Source organism: Sceloporus undulatus, chromosome 3, assembly GCF_019175285.1.
Source record: "Sceloporus undulatus isolate JIND9_A2432 ecotype Alabama chromosome 3, SceUnd_v1.1, whole genome shotgun sequence".
Classification (NCBI taxonomy): domain Eukaryota; kingdom Metazoa; phylum Chordata; class Lepidosauria; order Squamata; family Phrynosomatidae; genus Sceloporus; species Sceloporus undulatus.
The window spans coordinates 107,057,520-107,076,896 of record NC_056524.1 but is presented as its reverse complement, the minus strand read 5'-3'; the positions used below and the strand labels follow the sequence as shown (position 1 = coordinate 107,076,896).

General features: G+C 39.5%; 1 protein-coding gene across 1 annotated transcript; it reads left to right on the top strand.

Moving 5' to 3' along the window:
- The first annotated feature begins 33 nt into the window (after positions 1–33).
- F7 (coagulation factor VII) lies at positions 34–18,465 on the top strand. Its single transcript, XM_042459237.1, has 8 exons — positions 34–236; positions 3,054–3,214; positions 7,837–7,861; positions 7,949–8,062; positions 12,595–12,735; positions 14,410–14,516; positions 16,656–16,776; positions 17,573–18,465. The coding sequence occupies exons 1-8, from the start codon at positions 167–169 to the stop codon at positions 18,112–18,114; spliced, it is 1,281 nt and encodes a 426-aa protein (XP_042315171.1). The 5' UTR covers positions 34–166; the 3' UTR covers positions 18,115–18,465.
- Positions 18,466–19,377: the final 912 nt, after the last annotated feature.

The window sequence follows — 19,377 nt, the reverse complement described above, 5'->3', positions numbered from 1 at the left end:
TCCACATTCTACTGTTAGGTCTGTTTGTCCTACAGCTTTGGTTCTTTCACTGCTTTGCATCTCTGTACCCCTCCTCCGACTAAAGCAACTGGGACAGAGAACTTTGGTCACAGAGTTCTTGCTGAAATATCAGTACGCTATTTGGACACGGCATTTTAGTTTCATCATGGTTTCCTGTCACATCAACATTCTGCTTGTATGTCTTTTGCTGCTGTATCCGTTTTCACTGGCTGCAGGTATGATTCAGGAAATTGGCAAAATATATAATCTTACATTGTTATTTTGTTGTAGTTGTGGTTGTCTTTCTTTTGAAAAATGTAAACCATTCCTAAAAAAAATGCTTCCCTTCTTTTGAAATCTGAAATTTCTAAAATCAGTCAAATAACCTAATTCCTAAAGCCAGCCATTTTAATGAAAGAGGTGTTTGCTTACTTACATTAATTGCTTTTAAAAGTCTGCTGTTAAGGTTAGGTCAAAGGGATTTCGTTTCTGTTTTGCTTTTTCTATGTGTGTCGTAGATAGAGGGCCTCTTGGGTTCTAAACTATGAGATCAGAATAGCAGCAAAATAATATCAAATTCAAACAATTTCTGAAACACCATTCTCCGTTTACTGTTGTTACACAGTTTTAAGCATATTCGTCTTTAATTGTGTCAACAGGAAAGAATTTGTACAAGCGAAGCTTATACAATCATACTGCGTGTTTACTATGTTGCGCCTCTAGACTCAGTTTTACCTTTTTCCTTATTAACTTGCCTAGCCTGATTGAAAAGGATAGCATGCTTAGGTTTCATCTACACAGTGGTATGTTATGTACTGCAGATACACATATACATCATTGTGCTCCTTCCCTGGAAATTATGAGTTGAGTAGAGAAGTTGCATTTTGTCCTAATCAATGTAACTACAGACTGATAATTTTTTGCAATCACAGTCTCTAATTTTGTTGTTGATTCTAACTTATGGCAACCTTATGGTAAGCCTATAGAGGGATTCGTTGGCAAGATTTGTTAAAAGAGAGTTTGTCTTTTCCTCTCTTTGAGGTTGAGAGAGTGTGACTTGCCCAAGGTCAGCCAGTGGGTTTTTGTCAAGTGGGGATTCAAACCCTGATCTCCAAAGTTATAGTCCAATGCTCAGACCACACCATGCTGGCTCGTAATTTAATCTAATTACTAATTTATTCAACAATCACTCATAAATATTTGTGAATGCTTTAAAAGTTATTCCTTTAATTTGGATCATAAAACATAAGTGTCATCAGCAAGAAAAAATGAAAAATAAAAACTGTACAGTGTATTTTTGCTAAACCCAAAGTAATATTTAGTTACTGAATTTACATACTAGCACAGAAGAAAATTAACATGTCTTTATAAGATCAAATAGTTGTTTGAACTGTTTTAAAGTATTGAAGCATGTATTCTTTGTGAAGCACATATATACAGAGCGGGGAAAATAAACAGACCTTGTGAGAGGTATTCATGCCCTGCTTTAAGTCTGTGGATCATAAAACAAAGATGAAATTAGACAGTTGCAGTTTGGATGACAACAAACACAGGCATACCTCAAGTTAACAAAGTAGATGTGTTCCTGGGTGTTACTTCTTTAACCGAAACTTTATTACCAAAGGCAGAAAGAACATTGAAAGAAAGGAGATAGATTCATACGCCACAAAAAAAGAAGAGAAGTTTAATAAGTTCCAGAAAAGTTCTTATTCAAAACTAACAATATGCACATGTGAAATGAATCAGCCAGTTCAAGTAAACTTTGCATAGAGATCACCTGAAAACATCTTCCAAAATGCCTCCAGGGAAAATAATTTCTTTCACCACCAGCCTCTACCTTACTTGTGATTTTTCTTTTGGTAGCCAAACTTATGGATCTGTGTTTGTTTGTTTTTAACATACTGGGGGGAGTTAGTAAAGTAGGATTATTTTTTCTCCCCTTTTGCATTTCATGTATCCTCATTTAGGAATTACGGAGGTAGCTATTATGTAGTTTCCCTATTTTAGGCAGGTCCATACTGTACAGCTACATCTTAAGCTATGTTGTATTGTTTACTATAGAACTCTGCTTGTGCAGCCTGACACTGAAAATCTGTATTTCTCCTGTCCTCCTTCTCCTTCTCCATCCTTCCAGTGATAATGCTACTAAAAACCTTTCAGCTAGGCAGAGGGGGCTTATCAGGCTTGAAAAGGTTTTGCAAAAAGGAGGTTCTTTGTCAAAGATTTTGTTAACTGTGATATGCCTGTATTGGAAATACAGACTTGAAGAAAATATTCAGAAATTAAACAACAAAGCCTGGAACTTTGGAAAGAAGATGCCTTTTCATTGAAGTATTTCAATTTTAATTGTGATGTTCTCATTGAAATTATTACTGTTGTGTGCCCTCAAGTCATTTCTGACTTATGAGGACCCTAAGGTGAATCTATCCTGGGGATTTCTTGACAAAATTCCTTCAGGAGGAGTTTGCCATTGCCTTCCTTTGAGACTGAGAGCATGTGACTTTCTGGTGGTCAACCAGCGGGTGTCCATAGCCAACCAGGGATTTGAACCCTGGACTCCAGAGTCAACGCTCACACCATTCACTGTACCACACACTGGGTCTCATACTGAAATTACTATGGGACAAATTTCATCTTTATCTTTTCTCAAACTAATTTTTCTTCATGGTAAATTTGGTAGGTTTTGGTGATGCATAATGTTCCCAGATGTAGTTTTATGATACCATCAAAAAAGTACATAGATTGCCACATCTGATCAGGTGAAACAGTGAGGAACAATTAGATTTTTAAAATAAAAGTGATATTTAGAAGCAGCAACCCAGAGAATTGTGGGGTAGGGATAATGGTCAGCTCTTAAACAAGGTGAGCAGCAGTGAGACTATGGAGATTACTATTTGCAACACTGCAAATTAGGAGGAGCTTTTTTGGTATTCACCAACATGGACATAATGTAAGGAATTCAGTGCAGCAGTACCTTTTATTTTCCTTGTCTTTGAAGATGTTCCTGATAACTGTATTATGAATGCAGCTGGTAAATGATTTGTGTTTTAAAGTTTTCTTAAAGCATAAGGAAGCAAGCAATGTACTACGAAGGGACAAGAGAGCCAATTCCTTCTTTGAAGAATTTAAATCAGGATCACTGGAAAGAGAATGCCTAGAAGAGAAGTGTTCAATGGAGGAAGCAAGAGAAATTTTCAAGGATGACAAAAGGACAGTAAGTAATGTGACATCAGGAAAGAAAGTTGTGTTTTTAAACAGCTGAGTGTGTGCTGTTTTTCTTTGCACATGTTTTGATTGGTTGGTTAGTTTTCAGCACGAATCAGAGAAGCCTGCATATATATGTAAGCTGAGCTGATACAGTTCAGGAACAAATTTATTTGTGTTTGTGAGAAGTAGGCCAAGTTGTAAAAGGTTCGGCGGGAAACTGGAAAGGTGATTTATAATCCAGTAATCAGATTCAGTGGAGGGAAAACTGAAAGAGATGTACATGGTTTTAGCCAGAGCTTGAAAGTGTAATTACATATAATGACTTAATTTGGAAACTAACTATTTTTTGGAATGTGTTACTTTTTTGCCTGTAATATCCAGGGTTGTAATTCACTACTTTTTTTTTTCAATGTAACAGGGTTTCTGTCAGAATTCAAAGATATAGCCATGTTAATCTGTGGAATCAGTATGTAGAGAGATCTTGTAGCACCTTTGAGACTAACAGAAAGAGGGTTGGCAGCATGAGCTTTCATAGACCTACTTCCTCAGATGCACTTGGTTTCTGCCAGTTCGTTGTTATTAGGTATGTTCTGATGTGGTCTGAGTATCCTCCTTGGCTGCCACTACACTCCAGAATTAATCCAGTTTGACACTACTCTAACTGCCATGGTTCAGTGCTATGGAATTGTGGGATTTGTAGTTTGTGAGCAATTTAGCCTTCTCTGGGCTACAACATACTACAAAACCCAAGATTCTACAGGATAGAGCCATGACACAGTGGTGACAAACTGCATTAATTCTGCAGTTTGGCACTAGCCCTTATTAGGTTATTGTGCAACTAGCAATAAGCAGAAGGAAAAAGAGAAAGAGAACATGAGTGTGAGGGCATAAGGTTGAGGGAGGGGGCTTTCTTATGAGACTGGCAACTCCAAACAGTGGCATAGGGCACACACTCCCTGGGCTGGTGTCAACTGTGAGAGAGAGCTTAGTGGAGGTGTTTCTCTGCATGGCTAAGGCTGGCTCAGGCATAAGATTTAGCAATTTATCTTGTTCTGGGATGCAGCTGGATTCTTGGCCACCGATGCCACCTCCTGCCTTCATCTGGCCTAAAACCCTGCTAGAATCTGCACTTAGATGGCCAATTTTCCTGCATGGCAGGGGGTTGAACTGGATGGCCCTTGTGGTCTCTTCCAACTCTACGATTCTATGATTCTATGCATTTGCAAAGTTGCAAAGCCCTCAGCTTTGCAAATTGGCCAGCTGAGGGCCAGCTAAGGGCAGATTCTAGCCGGGTTTTTGGCGGGATGCAGCTGGGAGGCATCAGTGGCAAGATATGTGTGTGACAGAACCCTGCTGTATCCCAGAAGAGACTTCAATTCAGAGGAGGTAAGTTGTGGGTTTTTTACAATGCGATAAACTCCATAGAGTAATTATTTGAAGGAGAGAGAGATAAGGAAGGAAGATGATCTGAGTGAAAGAGTACATCTGTGCATCTGCACAAAGCATCTGTGTGCAGCACATAGCACAACTATGTGATCTACTATGCTGTAGTACACAATAGTGTGCCCAGTGCTGGGCACCACAGTTCAAGAAGGATATTTGACAAGCTGGAACATGTCCAGAGGACTGCAACCAAGAAGGTCAAAGATCTGGAAACCAAGCCCTTTGAGGAAGGGACCTGTGTATGTTTAGCTGGAGAAAAAAGACTGAAAGGTAACATGGTAGCTATCATCAAATATTTGAAGCACTGTCATGAAGATAATAGTGAAAACTTTCTTTGCCACTCTAGAAAGTAAGAACCAATACAATGGATGCAAATTACCAGAAAAGAAATTCAGACTAAAGTTAGGAAGAATTTCCTGGTTGTAAGAGCTATTTGACACTGGAACAATCTACCACAGAAGGTGACAGACTCACTTTCATTGGAGGTCTTTAAAAAAAGATTAGATAGCCATTTCTTAGTTTTGCTTTAGCAGTGGATTCCTGCTTGGCAGGGGGATGACTGTGATTTTATGAATAATGTAAGTAGTTCCTTTTAAAAAAGTAACATTCTTAGTTCTGGATCTACAGCAGAAGTGGTGAGATTAAATCATCATCATCATCACTACCACTGTCACATCATCCTGCCTTTTGGACTAGTCCAGGATTCAAGGCAGCTTACAAACGTTAAAACAAATGCAGCTTAAAAAGAACATCACACACATGTTAAAAACAGAATCAAACTTTCAGTAAGATTAAAAGCAGTTAAAAGCATAATCATTTTTTTAAAAGAACAACAAAAAATATACTGTATATACTCGTGTATAAGTCAACCTCATGTATAAGTTGAGGGCAGTTTTGGGGGCCAAAATCATGGGGTTTGTAACACTGGGGCAAGTCACAAAAGATCTAAAGGGGAAAATAATGCACCACTTCCTTCCCTACATCTCCCACTCTGGATCTCTCCCAAGGGTCACAGTCTTGGCATGGAAAATGCGTAAACAAACCTCAGCACACACACACTTTCTCTCTCTCTCTCTCTCTTCCCTTTACCAAAAGCATCTCCAGGGCACTTGGCTTGCAAAATGGGGAACAACCCCTCCTCTCTGCCCTTCACCCCCAGGATTTCCAGGCTCATGGCTTGCAAAATGGGGTATAAGCCTGGGCATACTCTTTCTGTGTGTCCCTTGCTTCAGTTAGTTCTGGCTGCAAGGGAAGGCTGAGAGATAACAGAGAGAGAGAGAGAGAGAGGAGACGAGCGCACGGGGACTCAAACAGGGACCTGTTTAAAAATCCCTGGCTACAGAGGAAGGTTAACACTTCTTTTAGGAACTTTATAAACAGTATTAACTTATTGCCCCGTATAAAAGTCTACCTGTGATTTTGGAGTCCATTTGGGGCATAAATTGCTTGACTTATAGTCGAGTATATATGGTAAACAACACAGCATAGGAAAGCTCCTTTCCCCTAACTAATCTGTTTCCCTTAACCTACTGAAACAAAAAGGTATTCATCTCTGTACCAAAGGATTGCAAGGAAGACACCAATCTAACATCTGAAGGAAGGGTGTTCCAGAGCCTTGGGGCAGCCACTGAAAAAACCCTTTCCTGTGTTCCCACCAGACGTACCTGTGAGGACTGTGGGACAGAGACAGGCTTTCCCAGACGATCTCAAGACACAGGCAATATAACCTGACAGTGTTGAGGTATCTTTGAAATAAAGAAAATTTGATCAACCTATAATTACGGGACAGGGGATTTTCCTTTGTTCTGACAGAGATTTTATGCTATGAGGATTGCCATAATCAGTACAGTCAATCCTATTTTTTCCCTCCCAAAAAGTAATCAAAAGCAATAGAAAAGTAACAAGCAAGGCAAAAAGAAATGCAACAAATTACTTTTTCAACATAGCAGTGAGCAATGACAACGGGTTATTTCTCAAACACTGTAACTAGTAATGGAAATTAATTGCCTTTTCCAAGCTATGAAGATTATTGCCCTTCCAAACTATGAAGATGGGCTGAGACCAGGCTAGGACTGTGTCTTATCACACAACTCTGTGCCCAGATCATTACCATCTCATCCTTTTCCTGTCCCTGCCAAAAAATGCTTCTTTCCCATCAATAGGGATCTGGGATGGGATAATAACGATCTGGGCATGGGGCTATGTGATAGCACATGTTCCTTGCCTGGTCTCAGCCCATGGCCAGATCAGGGGAAAGGGAATGCAATAATCTCCTATGTTTGCTCCACAATAATGCATTCCAATTAAAGAACTATCACTGTGATGTTTCTTGAAAAGTAGCTGGGAATCTCTCAGCATTGTGAAGTCTAGCTGCATGATTTACAGCATATTAATCCACTGTATTAACAGAAGTGGTGATCATGCAAGATGCAAACCTTCATATTTTGATAGCATTCTGATGTCTTATTTAATTCATATCCTGCATTTCTCCCATCATGGAACCCAAGACATCTTGCAATAATTTTTTTAAAGTACAGCTAATATCTTGTTATGCAATTTTTTAAATAAATAAATATATATATATATATTTAAAACACAAGGTTAAAAGAGTTTAAAATACAGATCAGTATAATAAAAAAAGATAAAATCACAGTGCAACCGATAAAAAGGTCTTGCTTCCACATGAGTTAAAAACCAAAATCTTGCTAAATAAAAGATCTTTGCCTGCTTGTGGAAAAAGAGCAAAGAGGGAGCCAGCCAGACTTCTCATGGGAGGGATTTCCAAAAGCCACAATGAATGCTGTTTCCTATGTCCTTTCCAACCACAGCTGTGATGATAGTGGGACTGAAACAAAGCACTCCTCTGAAGACCTTTAACATTCAGGCAGGTTTGTATCCAGAAATATACCCTTTCAGATAGTCTGGGGCCAAGCTATGGATCATAATCCGCATATTCAAATGGTCTGGTAGCCTGTGGAGCTGTTTCACTGTATCTAAGTACAGGAAGGTTTGTTAAATGTCTCACTTGTACAGTCAAGTGCCGGGGTTCATGAAGCGTTGTAATCAAAAAGATCTCAGAGACATTGTGGACAACTGATATATAGCTAGTACTTTACTCATGAAAATGTTGGCTGTTAACGTGTTTTGTTCCTTCTTTTTCCTGCAACCCTGCCCCCTTTTGCTCAGACGCAATTCTGGACACATTACACAGGTAAGAGGATTAATACCAATACTACTTGGTAAAGTTGCATTATAGCTCTTCCTAAGTCTTACTGATGTTGGGTATGTGTCTTTACAGATCCTAATCAATGTGATTCCAACCCTTGTCAGAATGGTGGGACATGTATTGACCAATTCCAGCACTACCTTTGCATTTGTCCTATGGATTATGAGGGCAGAAACTGTGAAATTGGTAAAATATATTATTATATAAATAATTTTTAAATATTATCTATGTCTATTAAAGTTAAGTAATGAAATACCAGAAGTTCAGCCAAATTTTGGAACATTACAGCCATCCTTGTTTACTATATTTGGAGGACTCTGAAAAGGCATTTTGTATGCATCTCTCTGTGTCATGAAACCAAGTACTGTATATACTCATGTATAAGTCTAAAGAATTGAGTCAAGAAATTGACCAAAAAACCCTGGGTCAACTTATCCATGGGTCAATGTACCTTAACTCTTCTCAAAAAAAGGAACCATCCCCTTCTCTAAGTAGAGAAGTGAAAGTGAGAGCTTAGTCCATCCTGGGAGAACCTAAAAGAAGTACCAAACCCCTCCACTCAGGAGTATATCACACGGAGCTTTTGGGTGGTTTTTGTAGCTCAGTTCCACTTCCAACGATGCAGTTTCACTTCATAAAGGGACTGTTTTATCAGACACCATTGATTTCTATGGGAACCCCTTGCAAATTGCTTCAGCAGCGTTTCTGAAGTCACCCCTCATTTTGGTTAAAATGGAAAAAAGTGGCTTCAGAGAATTCGCTTCCAGGCTGCCTTCGATTGCACTGCGATTTGGTCTGGTGTGGAAATGCACTCTGATGCCACCCCCCTTGGCCCCTGCGTCCTGCTCCGTCATCCCCCTCCTCCTCCTTCATGCCATCTCCTCTTCTCTGCCAACCAGCCGATCCCATCATCCCTTGCGTCCTCTTAGACCCTGATCTGCTCCACTCCTTCAGCCTCCCACCAATCCCATCATCCCCTGCCTTCTCCTAGACCCCATCTGCTCCTCTCCTTCACCTTGACACCTAACCCATCATTCCCTGACTGCTCCTGCATCCCCATCTCGCCCCCTCTCCACCTAACCCATCATCCCATGACTGCTCCTGCATCCCCATCTTGCCCCCTCTCCACCTAACCCATCATCCCTGCTGCTCCTGCATCCTGATGCTGGCCCCAGGTACCCCCAGCCACCTATCCCATCATCCCCTAACTGCTCCTGCATCCTGATCCTGATCCTGGCCCCAGCAACCCCCAGCCACCTATCCCATCATCCCCTGACTGCTCCTGCATCCTGATCCTGGCCCCAGCGACCCCCAGCCACCTATCCCATCATCCCCTGACTGTTCCTGCATCCTGATCCTGGCTCCAGAGACCCCCAGTGACCTATCCCATCATCCCCTGACTTCTCTTGCATTCTGATCCTGGACCCAGGGACCCCCAGCGACCTATCCCATTATCCCCTGACTGCTTCTGCATCCCCATCTCACCCCCTCTGCCACCTAACCCATCATCCCTGCTGCTCCTGCATCCTGATCCTGGCCCCAGGGACCCCCCAGCGAGCTATCCCATCATCCCCTGCCTTCTTCTAGACCCCGATGAAGGATGACAGCTAAGGAGGGGGCAGGGAAGGAGGACAGCATCCAGAGCCCCACTGAGCATGCCCAAGGATGCCAATTCGAATCGTTGACCCCTCAAAGTATGCTCTGGTGTGGTAATACAATGTGCACTCACTCCCCTTTGCTTGAGTCCGCATCACGTGACTGGCTTGGAATGGAGCTGACTTTGTTTGCCCCTCACTTTGGAAGGACAACAGAAAGGAAACCAGGTGTGGAAAAACATGACGTTTTAACCTCAATCCGAATTGCTAGAGAGGAGTGACTCGATCTGGTGTGGAAAAACATCACGCTTTGCATTGCTAGAACAGGAGTGACTGCGAACCTGAGCTGCAAACCCCCCCCCCCCCATGTGTGATAAGGTCCTCAGATTGCAAAATAGCAGAAGGAAAATTGAAAGGAGGAGGAACTGGGGGGAGCATTCAATAAAATCCACAGAAGACATGCAGAGACACATTTCAAGATGCTCAAATTATGGATGTTTTATTAATCAAAAAGTGTGAGTTATATCAGCATGTGGATACTCTTAAGGTCCTCTTCAGGAGCTACATAAAATCATAAAAAGACAACACAGAAATACATGATATCACATTGCATAAAGTCATTATTACATTGGCATATTGCCTGTGGTTTGGATATAACGATTTAGAATCAAATGTCTGGACCAGGAAAAGTGAAAACATGAGCAAAAGTTAAAGTTTTTTTTAAAATTTAAAAGCAGATTCAAAATATTAATAATATTAAAGAAAACGTACATATATCTGGGCTAAAGGGGAAAAGAACAATCAGAAAATTTTAAAAGATTTTTAAATTGTGGGGAAGATCAAAATCCTGAATCAGCCTCTAGTGACCAAAGATTTTAATTTTAAATCTATTCTAATGAATATTGGCTAATGTGATCACTTTCCCTCCCTATAACAGCAAACTCAGCTTGGAAGTGTACTTGTAACAGACTTAAGGTTTGATGTAATGTGATATCATGACTTTATCTGTTGTCCTTTTAAAATTTATATAACCCCTGAAGAAGGCCTTAAGAGGATACACAGGTTGATATATCGGAGTTTTTGAATAATAAAACAACTATCTTTTGAACAACTTGAGACCTGATGCAAGGGGAACTGAGCATGCTCAATGGCTACAGTGTGTATGTGGATGGAAGCCTGGAAGGGCAGAGGACCAAAGTTTATTCAAGCCAATAATGGTTGGCTGAAATATTGAACACGGCATTTGGCATGGCACTGCTACTTCTTGTCCTACTTAAGAGTGGCATATTCATTTCTTACAAGGTGGTTTCTTTAATATCAATGAGAATATTGGTCCAAGTTTATAGCACTGATACTTTGGCAATATCTCCTGTCATCGAACCATATGTTTAGAGAATGGCCCATTGCCATATCCCAGAGCTCAGAATTTTTACTTTTTGGCACTACAATCCCCAGAATCCCCCAGTTTTAGCACTCAGAAATAACACATCCAAACTCTTCCATGTTTTAATTAAACTTTACCGCTCTACTCAAAAGGTGACACATTTTATTATTATCACATTCAGCCAAAGTAGATTGCACTGTATCTTACAATACAAACATGGTGGGCATTCAAGTTTGTCATATCCTTTATTAAATGATAAATGAGCAGCAAAACAATGTTGCTGTTTGCCTCATATCTCTTTTGACCTTTTTCATGCAAGCTTAGCATATCGCCCTGAGCTTGTAGGATAACTTCCACAAAAGTAAACATTTATGCTTCTAATAATACTGATGGCCAAACTAGGCATTATGTTTCAGGAAAATGGTGCTCCTACTTCCCCATTTATTTACATACAAGTGCAGGGGTCAGTACCCCATACCTACAGAAAGTTGACTGACCTAGTGCAACTCTTCTGAAAATCATGGTCCATCCCCATAGTAATAAGGCTTAATTTGAAGAAAGGTTCTCAGTGATAGCAACAAGAACTTTTTTAGTAATCTTTGTAACTGGTCCTTCAGGAAATGGGTTCATGACCGCATACCCTCCAAGACTTTACAGGTGAAACCTGGGACACATGTGGCCAAGAAACATCAGGGTGTTGTCAAGATGGTGAAAGTTATTAAAGAAGAAGATGATATAAGTTAGGAGGGGCTGAAGCACTTTGCTTTCTCCTGACTATATGGTGAAGGGCAAGATTCCTCCCCTTCTCTTCTCTTCCCCTGTTGACTTAATTTGCAGTAGTTAAAGTAAGCTGAGGACAAAGGGAAGAAGTAGAAGGAGGAGAAAGATACTGGAATATCTTTAAAGTAGCTGAAAAAGTGAGATACAGAGGAATAATCAGGACAGTGGGGGGATATTTGATTGCAAGGAAAAGGATAAACCTCAACTCCCTGGATGCTGCACTCCTGATCATCTCTGTCACATGGGAGATGTACCTACACACTGTGCATTTGGAATAATGTGTAGTTTCGCTCTGAGTGTCTGCTTCCACATATCAGGTTTCAGGAGTCAGGTGCATTTCTGACAGTGAGTTTAATATACACACATCACTAAGGCTGCATCTGCACTGCAAAAATAATGCAGTGTGGCACCACATTAAATGTCATAGTTCAGTGGTATGAATTTTGGGATTTTTAGTTTTGTGAGTTATTTAGCCTTCTCTGTCAGAGAGCTCTGGTGCCACAACAGACTGCAAATCCCAGGATTCCACAGCATTGAGCCACGGCAGTTAAAGAGCTTTCAAAAGCTGCATTATTTCTGTAGTGCAGATGCAGCCTAAACAAACTGCTGCTGTTTCATAGCAGGCCAATGCTTAAAGGCAATTGTTAGTCTCAACTAGTGTAGATCCACTGGATCAAAAGGACTTTAGTAAGCCAGCACATACGTAAATCCTTCTTCTTCAATGGATCTATTCTAGCTGGAACTAACTATTGGATTTAGGCAAATTGTTGCCTACTTCCCAGTCATCCTTCAAATTAACCTCATCTACATCCATAGGCTACAGCTTTGTCCTCTTGCATCTTTTTGTCCACCTTTGACATCTATATACCTGAACTAGGACCACCAATATTGCAAGACCTTTTACAAAAGGAAAATTGGTGAATTCACATAGGGTTTTGTTTATTCCCTCTTGTCTTTAGGTCCAGAAACTAAACTGAAGTGTATTTATGACAATGGTGGCTGTAATCAGTACTGCATAGATAGCCCAACTACATTACGGCAGTGTTTTTGTGCAGAAGGGTACAGGCTGGCAAGCAATCAAGAGACTTGCCTTCCAGAAGGTAAGAATGTACTACCAAAGAGTGGATTGCAGGGAATGTCTCTTTCCTGGTAGATGCCAGATGACAGAAAAAAAGAATTCAGGTTTGTTATCTTAATTTTAGTGTAATAATATAATAAAATATGAAGGCATGTGGAGTGTTAATTGGAAGGAAGCAGACTAATCTGGAGGCAAACCACTGGGCCATCTAGTTCAGTATTGTTTATAGTCATTAATAATAATAATAATAATAATAAAATTTTATTTGTATACCGCCCTTCTGAAAATCAGGGCGGTGAACAGCATCTAATAACAATACATACATATACATTAAAACAATTCAATAAAAAGAATAAAATTAACATGCCAGCCTACAGTGCTGACGCGGGGGGGGGGGGGGGGAGAGAATTACTGGTCAGGGGTAGGCTTGTTCGAATAGATGGGTTCGAATAGAAGGAACTCACCAAGATTTCTAGAAAGATTTATCTCCTACCAGATACCAGTAGTTAGACTTTATCCACTGTAAAGCATATGTTCTACCCCTGAGCTATAGCATCTTTCTCTGTCGTCAGCCAGCATTAATGCAAGGCCTGCATGGGGGAAGAAATGCATATCTTTCACACACAAAAGTAAGGAATGCCACACAGCAGTTCACACTTGGATATCACTAAGGAATATCTGAATTTGTGGAGGGCTGACACAAAATTGTCACTTTTTTCCAGTAAGATTGACCAGTCCTGTTGACATATAACCATATGAAAATGGCATCTGACAGGGAGAAATAATAATAATAATAATAATAATAATAATAATAATAATAATATTTATATTCCACCTTTTCCCATTGGGAATCAAGGCAGATTACAGCAATTGTAAAAACTTCATAAAATAAAATTACAATTCAAAATAATCAGTCCCCTATCCCGACCCTCCCCCATCATAAAAACCTTAATCAAAAACTGAATAGAAAATAATTAAACAGTAGAATGAGTTTAAAAAAATATCCCTGTGAGGGATTCACTTAAATTGGGAGTAAATTTAGGAGAGGAATATCTTTATCGGGGGGGGGGGGGGGAATGGGAGCAATAATATGAGGGGAGGCCAGGCTAAAAAGGCTAATCTGGAAAGGCCTGCTGGAAGAGATTCATCTTATAATAAATAATAAATAAATAAAAGCTTTATTTTGACCCTGCCTCTCTGTCGGAGACAATCAAGGTGGCTTACAATTAAAACAAGAACCTACATGCACCATATCCCAATCATTTCCTCCCTCTGCTAAAACATCAATTAAACAGAATTATATATTAAAAGCAATACAATTAAATAGGAATGGGCAGATGAGGGTCAAGTACTCAGTGGGAAGATGGATTTGATTGGTGGCTGGGTTCGCTATTCAGGGAAGGCCTGCCAGAAGAAATTAGTCTTGACCGCCTTTTTGAAGCTGTTCAAGCTGGTAATATGAGAGATCTCCTCTGGCATGCCATTCCATTATCTGGAAGTGGTTGAAGAAAAGGTCCTCTGGGAAGTTGCAGTTAACCTGGTCTTTATGATATTATGGTCCAAAAGCTTGCTTGTTTGTTTAGAACTTTTAAAATAGCAATAGCAATTATGTGCTGCTGTTCAAAAATAAAATTTTAAAATAATCTAATGTATAAGATATTTAACAATATCCTAAAAGGCTACCTTTTTTCCCCAGTTGATTATCCTTGTGGGAAAATACCCATTCTGGCCACAAAAAAGCCAACACGACAGGGAAGAATCATAGGTGGTTATACATGTCCTCCAGGTCACTGTCCATGGCAAGTAAGTCTCTTCCCTCCCTCTTTTCTTAATTTATTTTTCTTCTATATTTTGACAAAAGTAATGGAAAAAGGCAAATTACTGGTCCCAACTGGAGCAGACCCATTGAATCAATTACATTTCTGTATGGAGTTTATCACACAGAACAGATCTCATGCAAAAACTGGATTTAAACTGAAAAAAGCCCCCAAACGCGGGTGTTTTTTCACAAAAGCGGGTATTTTTTCAGATGATGTTAGCGTTAATGAGAAGTAATATGACATTAACCCGAATGGAAACTAGACAAAACCTACTGCTTTTTACTTTCAGAAAATCACGAAAGTCAAAAGGGACAGGTTTTAAATCAGCAGTGACTTCCACAGTCATCCTGTTGTTTAAAAAATCTCTCCTGAGCCTAAAATGTCTGGAAGAGGCAGGGGGGTAAAACATGGCAAAATGTTCCCAAACGGACTAGAGGGCATTTGGAGAAATGGGGCAATTTTTTTTTTTTTTACATGAAGTGCAGCGGGTGTTCAGCCCTCCAAATTCTCCTGTGGGGCTAATACAGCCCCCTAGATTTCCTCAATTGTCTGTCCCTAAAACAAATACATGCTTCAACTGGCTGAATACCTGATGTCTGCAAACCACCAATAAAGATTTCTGCCTTACTACTTTAATAACTATGATGGATTAACAAACTGAAATTTTAAATTGTTTTACAGTTTACATCCATTTATATAAAAGTACTGCATTTTTTATCAAATACTTTAATGAAAATGCTATATAATTTGCATATATTTGGCAAGTAACATTCGCACTTGACAGTATTAATATAAACATATTCTGCTACTTCCAATCTTCTAAAACTTCTTTAAGCTTTGACTCTTTCTGTGTATTCAGTTCATTAAAAAGATACTTATCACAAAATTATAATTCTTTTATAAACATTGCAAAAGGTCCCAATTATTAGAGGCCTCATTAGAGGGGTGTGTGCAGACTTCACCAAGTGACACTTTAAAAGGGATGGACACATGATTGGGCCTTCGCTCCCATCTGTCTCAAGACACTCCCCCAGCCACCTGCCCTCCAGCTCTTCCATCTTTCTGGGAGGACCTGCTTTCTGGAACTGCATTATTTCTACATTCTTATGCCCTCTCAGACTTTTTGCTTTCACCGTGTTGGCTTCTGTTAACAGATTCCATATTACTTCAATATCATTGTTGTTTGCCTTCAAATCATTACTGACTTATGGTGAACAACCAATAATGGGGTTTGCTTGGCAGAATTTGTTTGCAATTGCCTTCCTCTGAAGCTGAGAGTGTGACTTGACCAAGGTTACCCAGTAGATCTTTGATTAGTCTTTCCCATCTCTAAAGGCAGACAATATCAATAAATCCTTGTAGCTCAATACTACATTTAAGGGATAGAAACTTAATAGGATGTGCAGTCTTTTTCTGGAAGTCCTCTATCAATATCCATGTCTTTATCAAACCTGGGTATAATTTCTTCTCCCAATAATTTCACATGAAAGGTATTTTGGACAAGCATGTATCTCATTCTATCATGCTTTTCATGGTACATTGGGGGGTTGGCAAGGTATGCCAGATTGGGAAATAATCTTTTCATTCAGCTCTGTTGCATACAAAGGTGTACATCCTATTGGGTAGTCCCAACTAAAGTAGGCCCATTCAATCAGTTGCTGAATGGTGAGTCGGTATATAGGTAAATCCCACTAATTAAATGTGTCTCTTCTGTTCTACCAGATTTAGGTTCAAATTTTAAAAACTTTTCATGCCATGAATAATTTTATACACCTTTATCCTTTCTTCTAGACTAAGTAAGCCACAAATATTTTAACCTTTCTTTGTAAAAGAGTTGCTCCAATCTTCCAATTTTATTGGTTGCCAAAATGTCTGATGTAAAGTACAACTTTGAGTTTATTTGTCAATAGCATTTGTATGCCATCCCACAAATGTAAGTTTCCTGAATGGATTGCCTAAGTACAAAGATGTTTTAAATAAGAAATAACTCACCAAACAAATGGAATGTATTCTATGAACACTCTTGTCCTCTAGGTACCATTGGGAGAAAATCATTCTTAACTGCCTGGTAAATCATGCTAATTGTAAATAAATTTTCAAGTGATGCTTGTTGTACTTTTAGGTTCTCATAATAGATGGTGTGAAGGAAAAATGTGGAGGTGTTCTGCTTGCTCCAACCTGGGTAGTTACAGCAGCCCACTGCTTAGATCATATACACCAACAAACACTCAAGATTAGACTAGGTGAGTACAATTTTACTGTACTCACTTTCTGAATATCAGTGGAAATGTGGAGGGAGAATGGAAGAAAGGAATGCTTGCTATGCCATGGTAAACTATTACCAGCTCAACCCATGTAGATGGCTGGTTGTAACAAGCTTCCTTGGAAAAAGTGTTTGAAGTTGGGTGGGTTGGAGGATTAATAAATATTTTAAATAAATAGGCATAAAAATAATAACCAGCTGGAGTCCTGTAGCACCTTAAAATTATAACAAGTTTTATTTGGTGTGGAGACGCTGGCTGGAGTCCATGAAAGGATATGCCAAACGGAGCTTTTTTGCCCTTTGGAAATTTTCTGAACACAAAACGCACACTTACACAGATGAGTGTAAAATAGAACTATTACGTAATTTGTAATTGTACTTTGTTATTTGATAACTGGTGGTTCTTTGACCAGACAGCCCAGCCAAGGGTAAGGGATTTCAGGAATTATAGTCCAAAACACCTGGGGTTCTGAAGGTGCCCCATGACTACTCATACAATTCAATATTTTCTCCTTCTGCCCAGTCAGAAACCCATTTCACCAAAAGTGTTCTCCAAATAGGTCAGAATGACAGCATAAAAAGCTGGTACTGAAAATCAGATCTTATATCAGCTTATCCTGGTTGTAAATGCTACCAGTAACTAATCTATTTTCCATTTCCCCAATGTGAACTAAAGAGGCAAGTTAAAGGGCAGCTAATCTGCGTCAAGTTTTTGGCTCTGTTCTGAGTCTGTTGTTGTTGTTGTTATCTATTACACAAATGGTGTGTTTTCTCAGGTGAATACAGGACAAACCGTGTGGATGGAGGTGAACAAGAAACAAGGGTCGCTCAAATGATAATCCATGAAAAGTATTCTTCAAAAAGCATCGACAATGATATTGCCTTATTGAGATTAACTGCACCAGTTAACTTCACAGACCATGTGGTGCCCATATGCTTGCCTCCACAACGGTTTGCTGCAGACGTGCTTAACTATGTTGAATATTCCACTGTGAGTGGATGGGGACGTCTTTTGGAAGGTGGGGCTACTTCAGTTGCACTTATGCAAGTGAGGGTTCCAAAAATGCATAAACCAGAATGCATTCGACACACTAACTTCAATATTACAGACAACATGTTCTGTGCCGGATACCTTAATGGGACAAAAGATTCTTGTGAGGGTGACAGTGGTGGACCTCACGTCACTGAGTACAAGGATACCTGGTTTTTAACAGGGATTGTGAGCTGGGGTAAGGGGTGTGCAGCGGTGGGCACATATGGGGTTTACACAAATGTGATAAAATATGTTCCATGGATAAGCAGGCACATGGATTCCTAATTCCAAACACTTCTGAATTGTGCTTCTCTCACAACTCTTGCTTTTGAGAGCTCTCTCTGCAGGATTTTTCAAGCATCCTTATTTAAATTCATGACTGTATACTGAATTAATACTTCCTTTTATTCATTTTTCATGAATGTACACGTCGGTGCTGTTTTTCTCATTATGGCCAGAGAGAAATGTAAGCTATTTGATTGTGAGCTGTGGTAAGCAACAACAAGGAAGCCCAGTAATAAATGTATAAACAATACAAATCCAGGTGTAACAAAGGGCCTGAACAGATAGGCCAAAATAAAGCTGCTTCAGGTCACTTTGGAGGTATGCTATTTAAATTATGCATGTGTCCTAAGAGGCCAGAAGCTGCACCAAAGGCATGTTCTAGTCTTAAGGACTGGAACGCAGCTTTGGCACAGCTTCTGGCCTCTTAAGATGTGTGTGTCATTTAAACAGCATACCTCTAAAGTGACCCAAACTAGACTTATTTTGGCCTGTCTGTTCAGGCCCAAAGTTTCACAATTATATAGCAAGCTATGTATAATGCTACTCTGTTATCATATTACTAATGTAATGGTCAACATAAACTGCTATTGTATATATGAGTCATACTAGTAATAGAGATGCAATAAAACATGTAGAAAAGATATACGTTTTATGACAAACCTCTGTAAAGGACAATACATAAACAATATTGGTACCCAATTAATATACAATGTGCATAATCCAATATCTGTCTCACTTGAATTTGTAACAGAATATGCTCCTCATGAGAATATGCATCTTTATTATTATTATTATTCATACCTGCAATTATAGTTTACATTGACGATTGCACTAGTAATATGATTACAGTGTCACATTATACATAGCTTGCTACATAATTGTGAGTCTTAGGCTATTGTTATACCAGGATTGTTATTGTATATTGTTTATACTTGATTTTGAGGCCATTGCGCTACACTACTTGTGCACCAGGGTATAGTGTGCATGGTTTGCTATTTCAGTCTCTTTCTAGTCAGGTACCTAGGAACTTATTGAACAAGTAGAAGTCCCTTAATTGCTATGGCAAGAACCATGCACACAAGAACATGCTGCAGTGGCTGTTACTAAATCTGTGGCACTTTATACTCACTAGTGGAGCAAATGAAGCAAATTTGATCTTTCCCTTGATTTTCTTTTCCCATTTTGCACAAGTATGTGTTCTAAGCTAGAAAACCGATATGGTGTAGTGATTTGGGTCCTGGACTAGAACTGCAGGATTTGGTT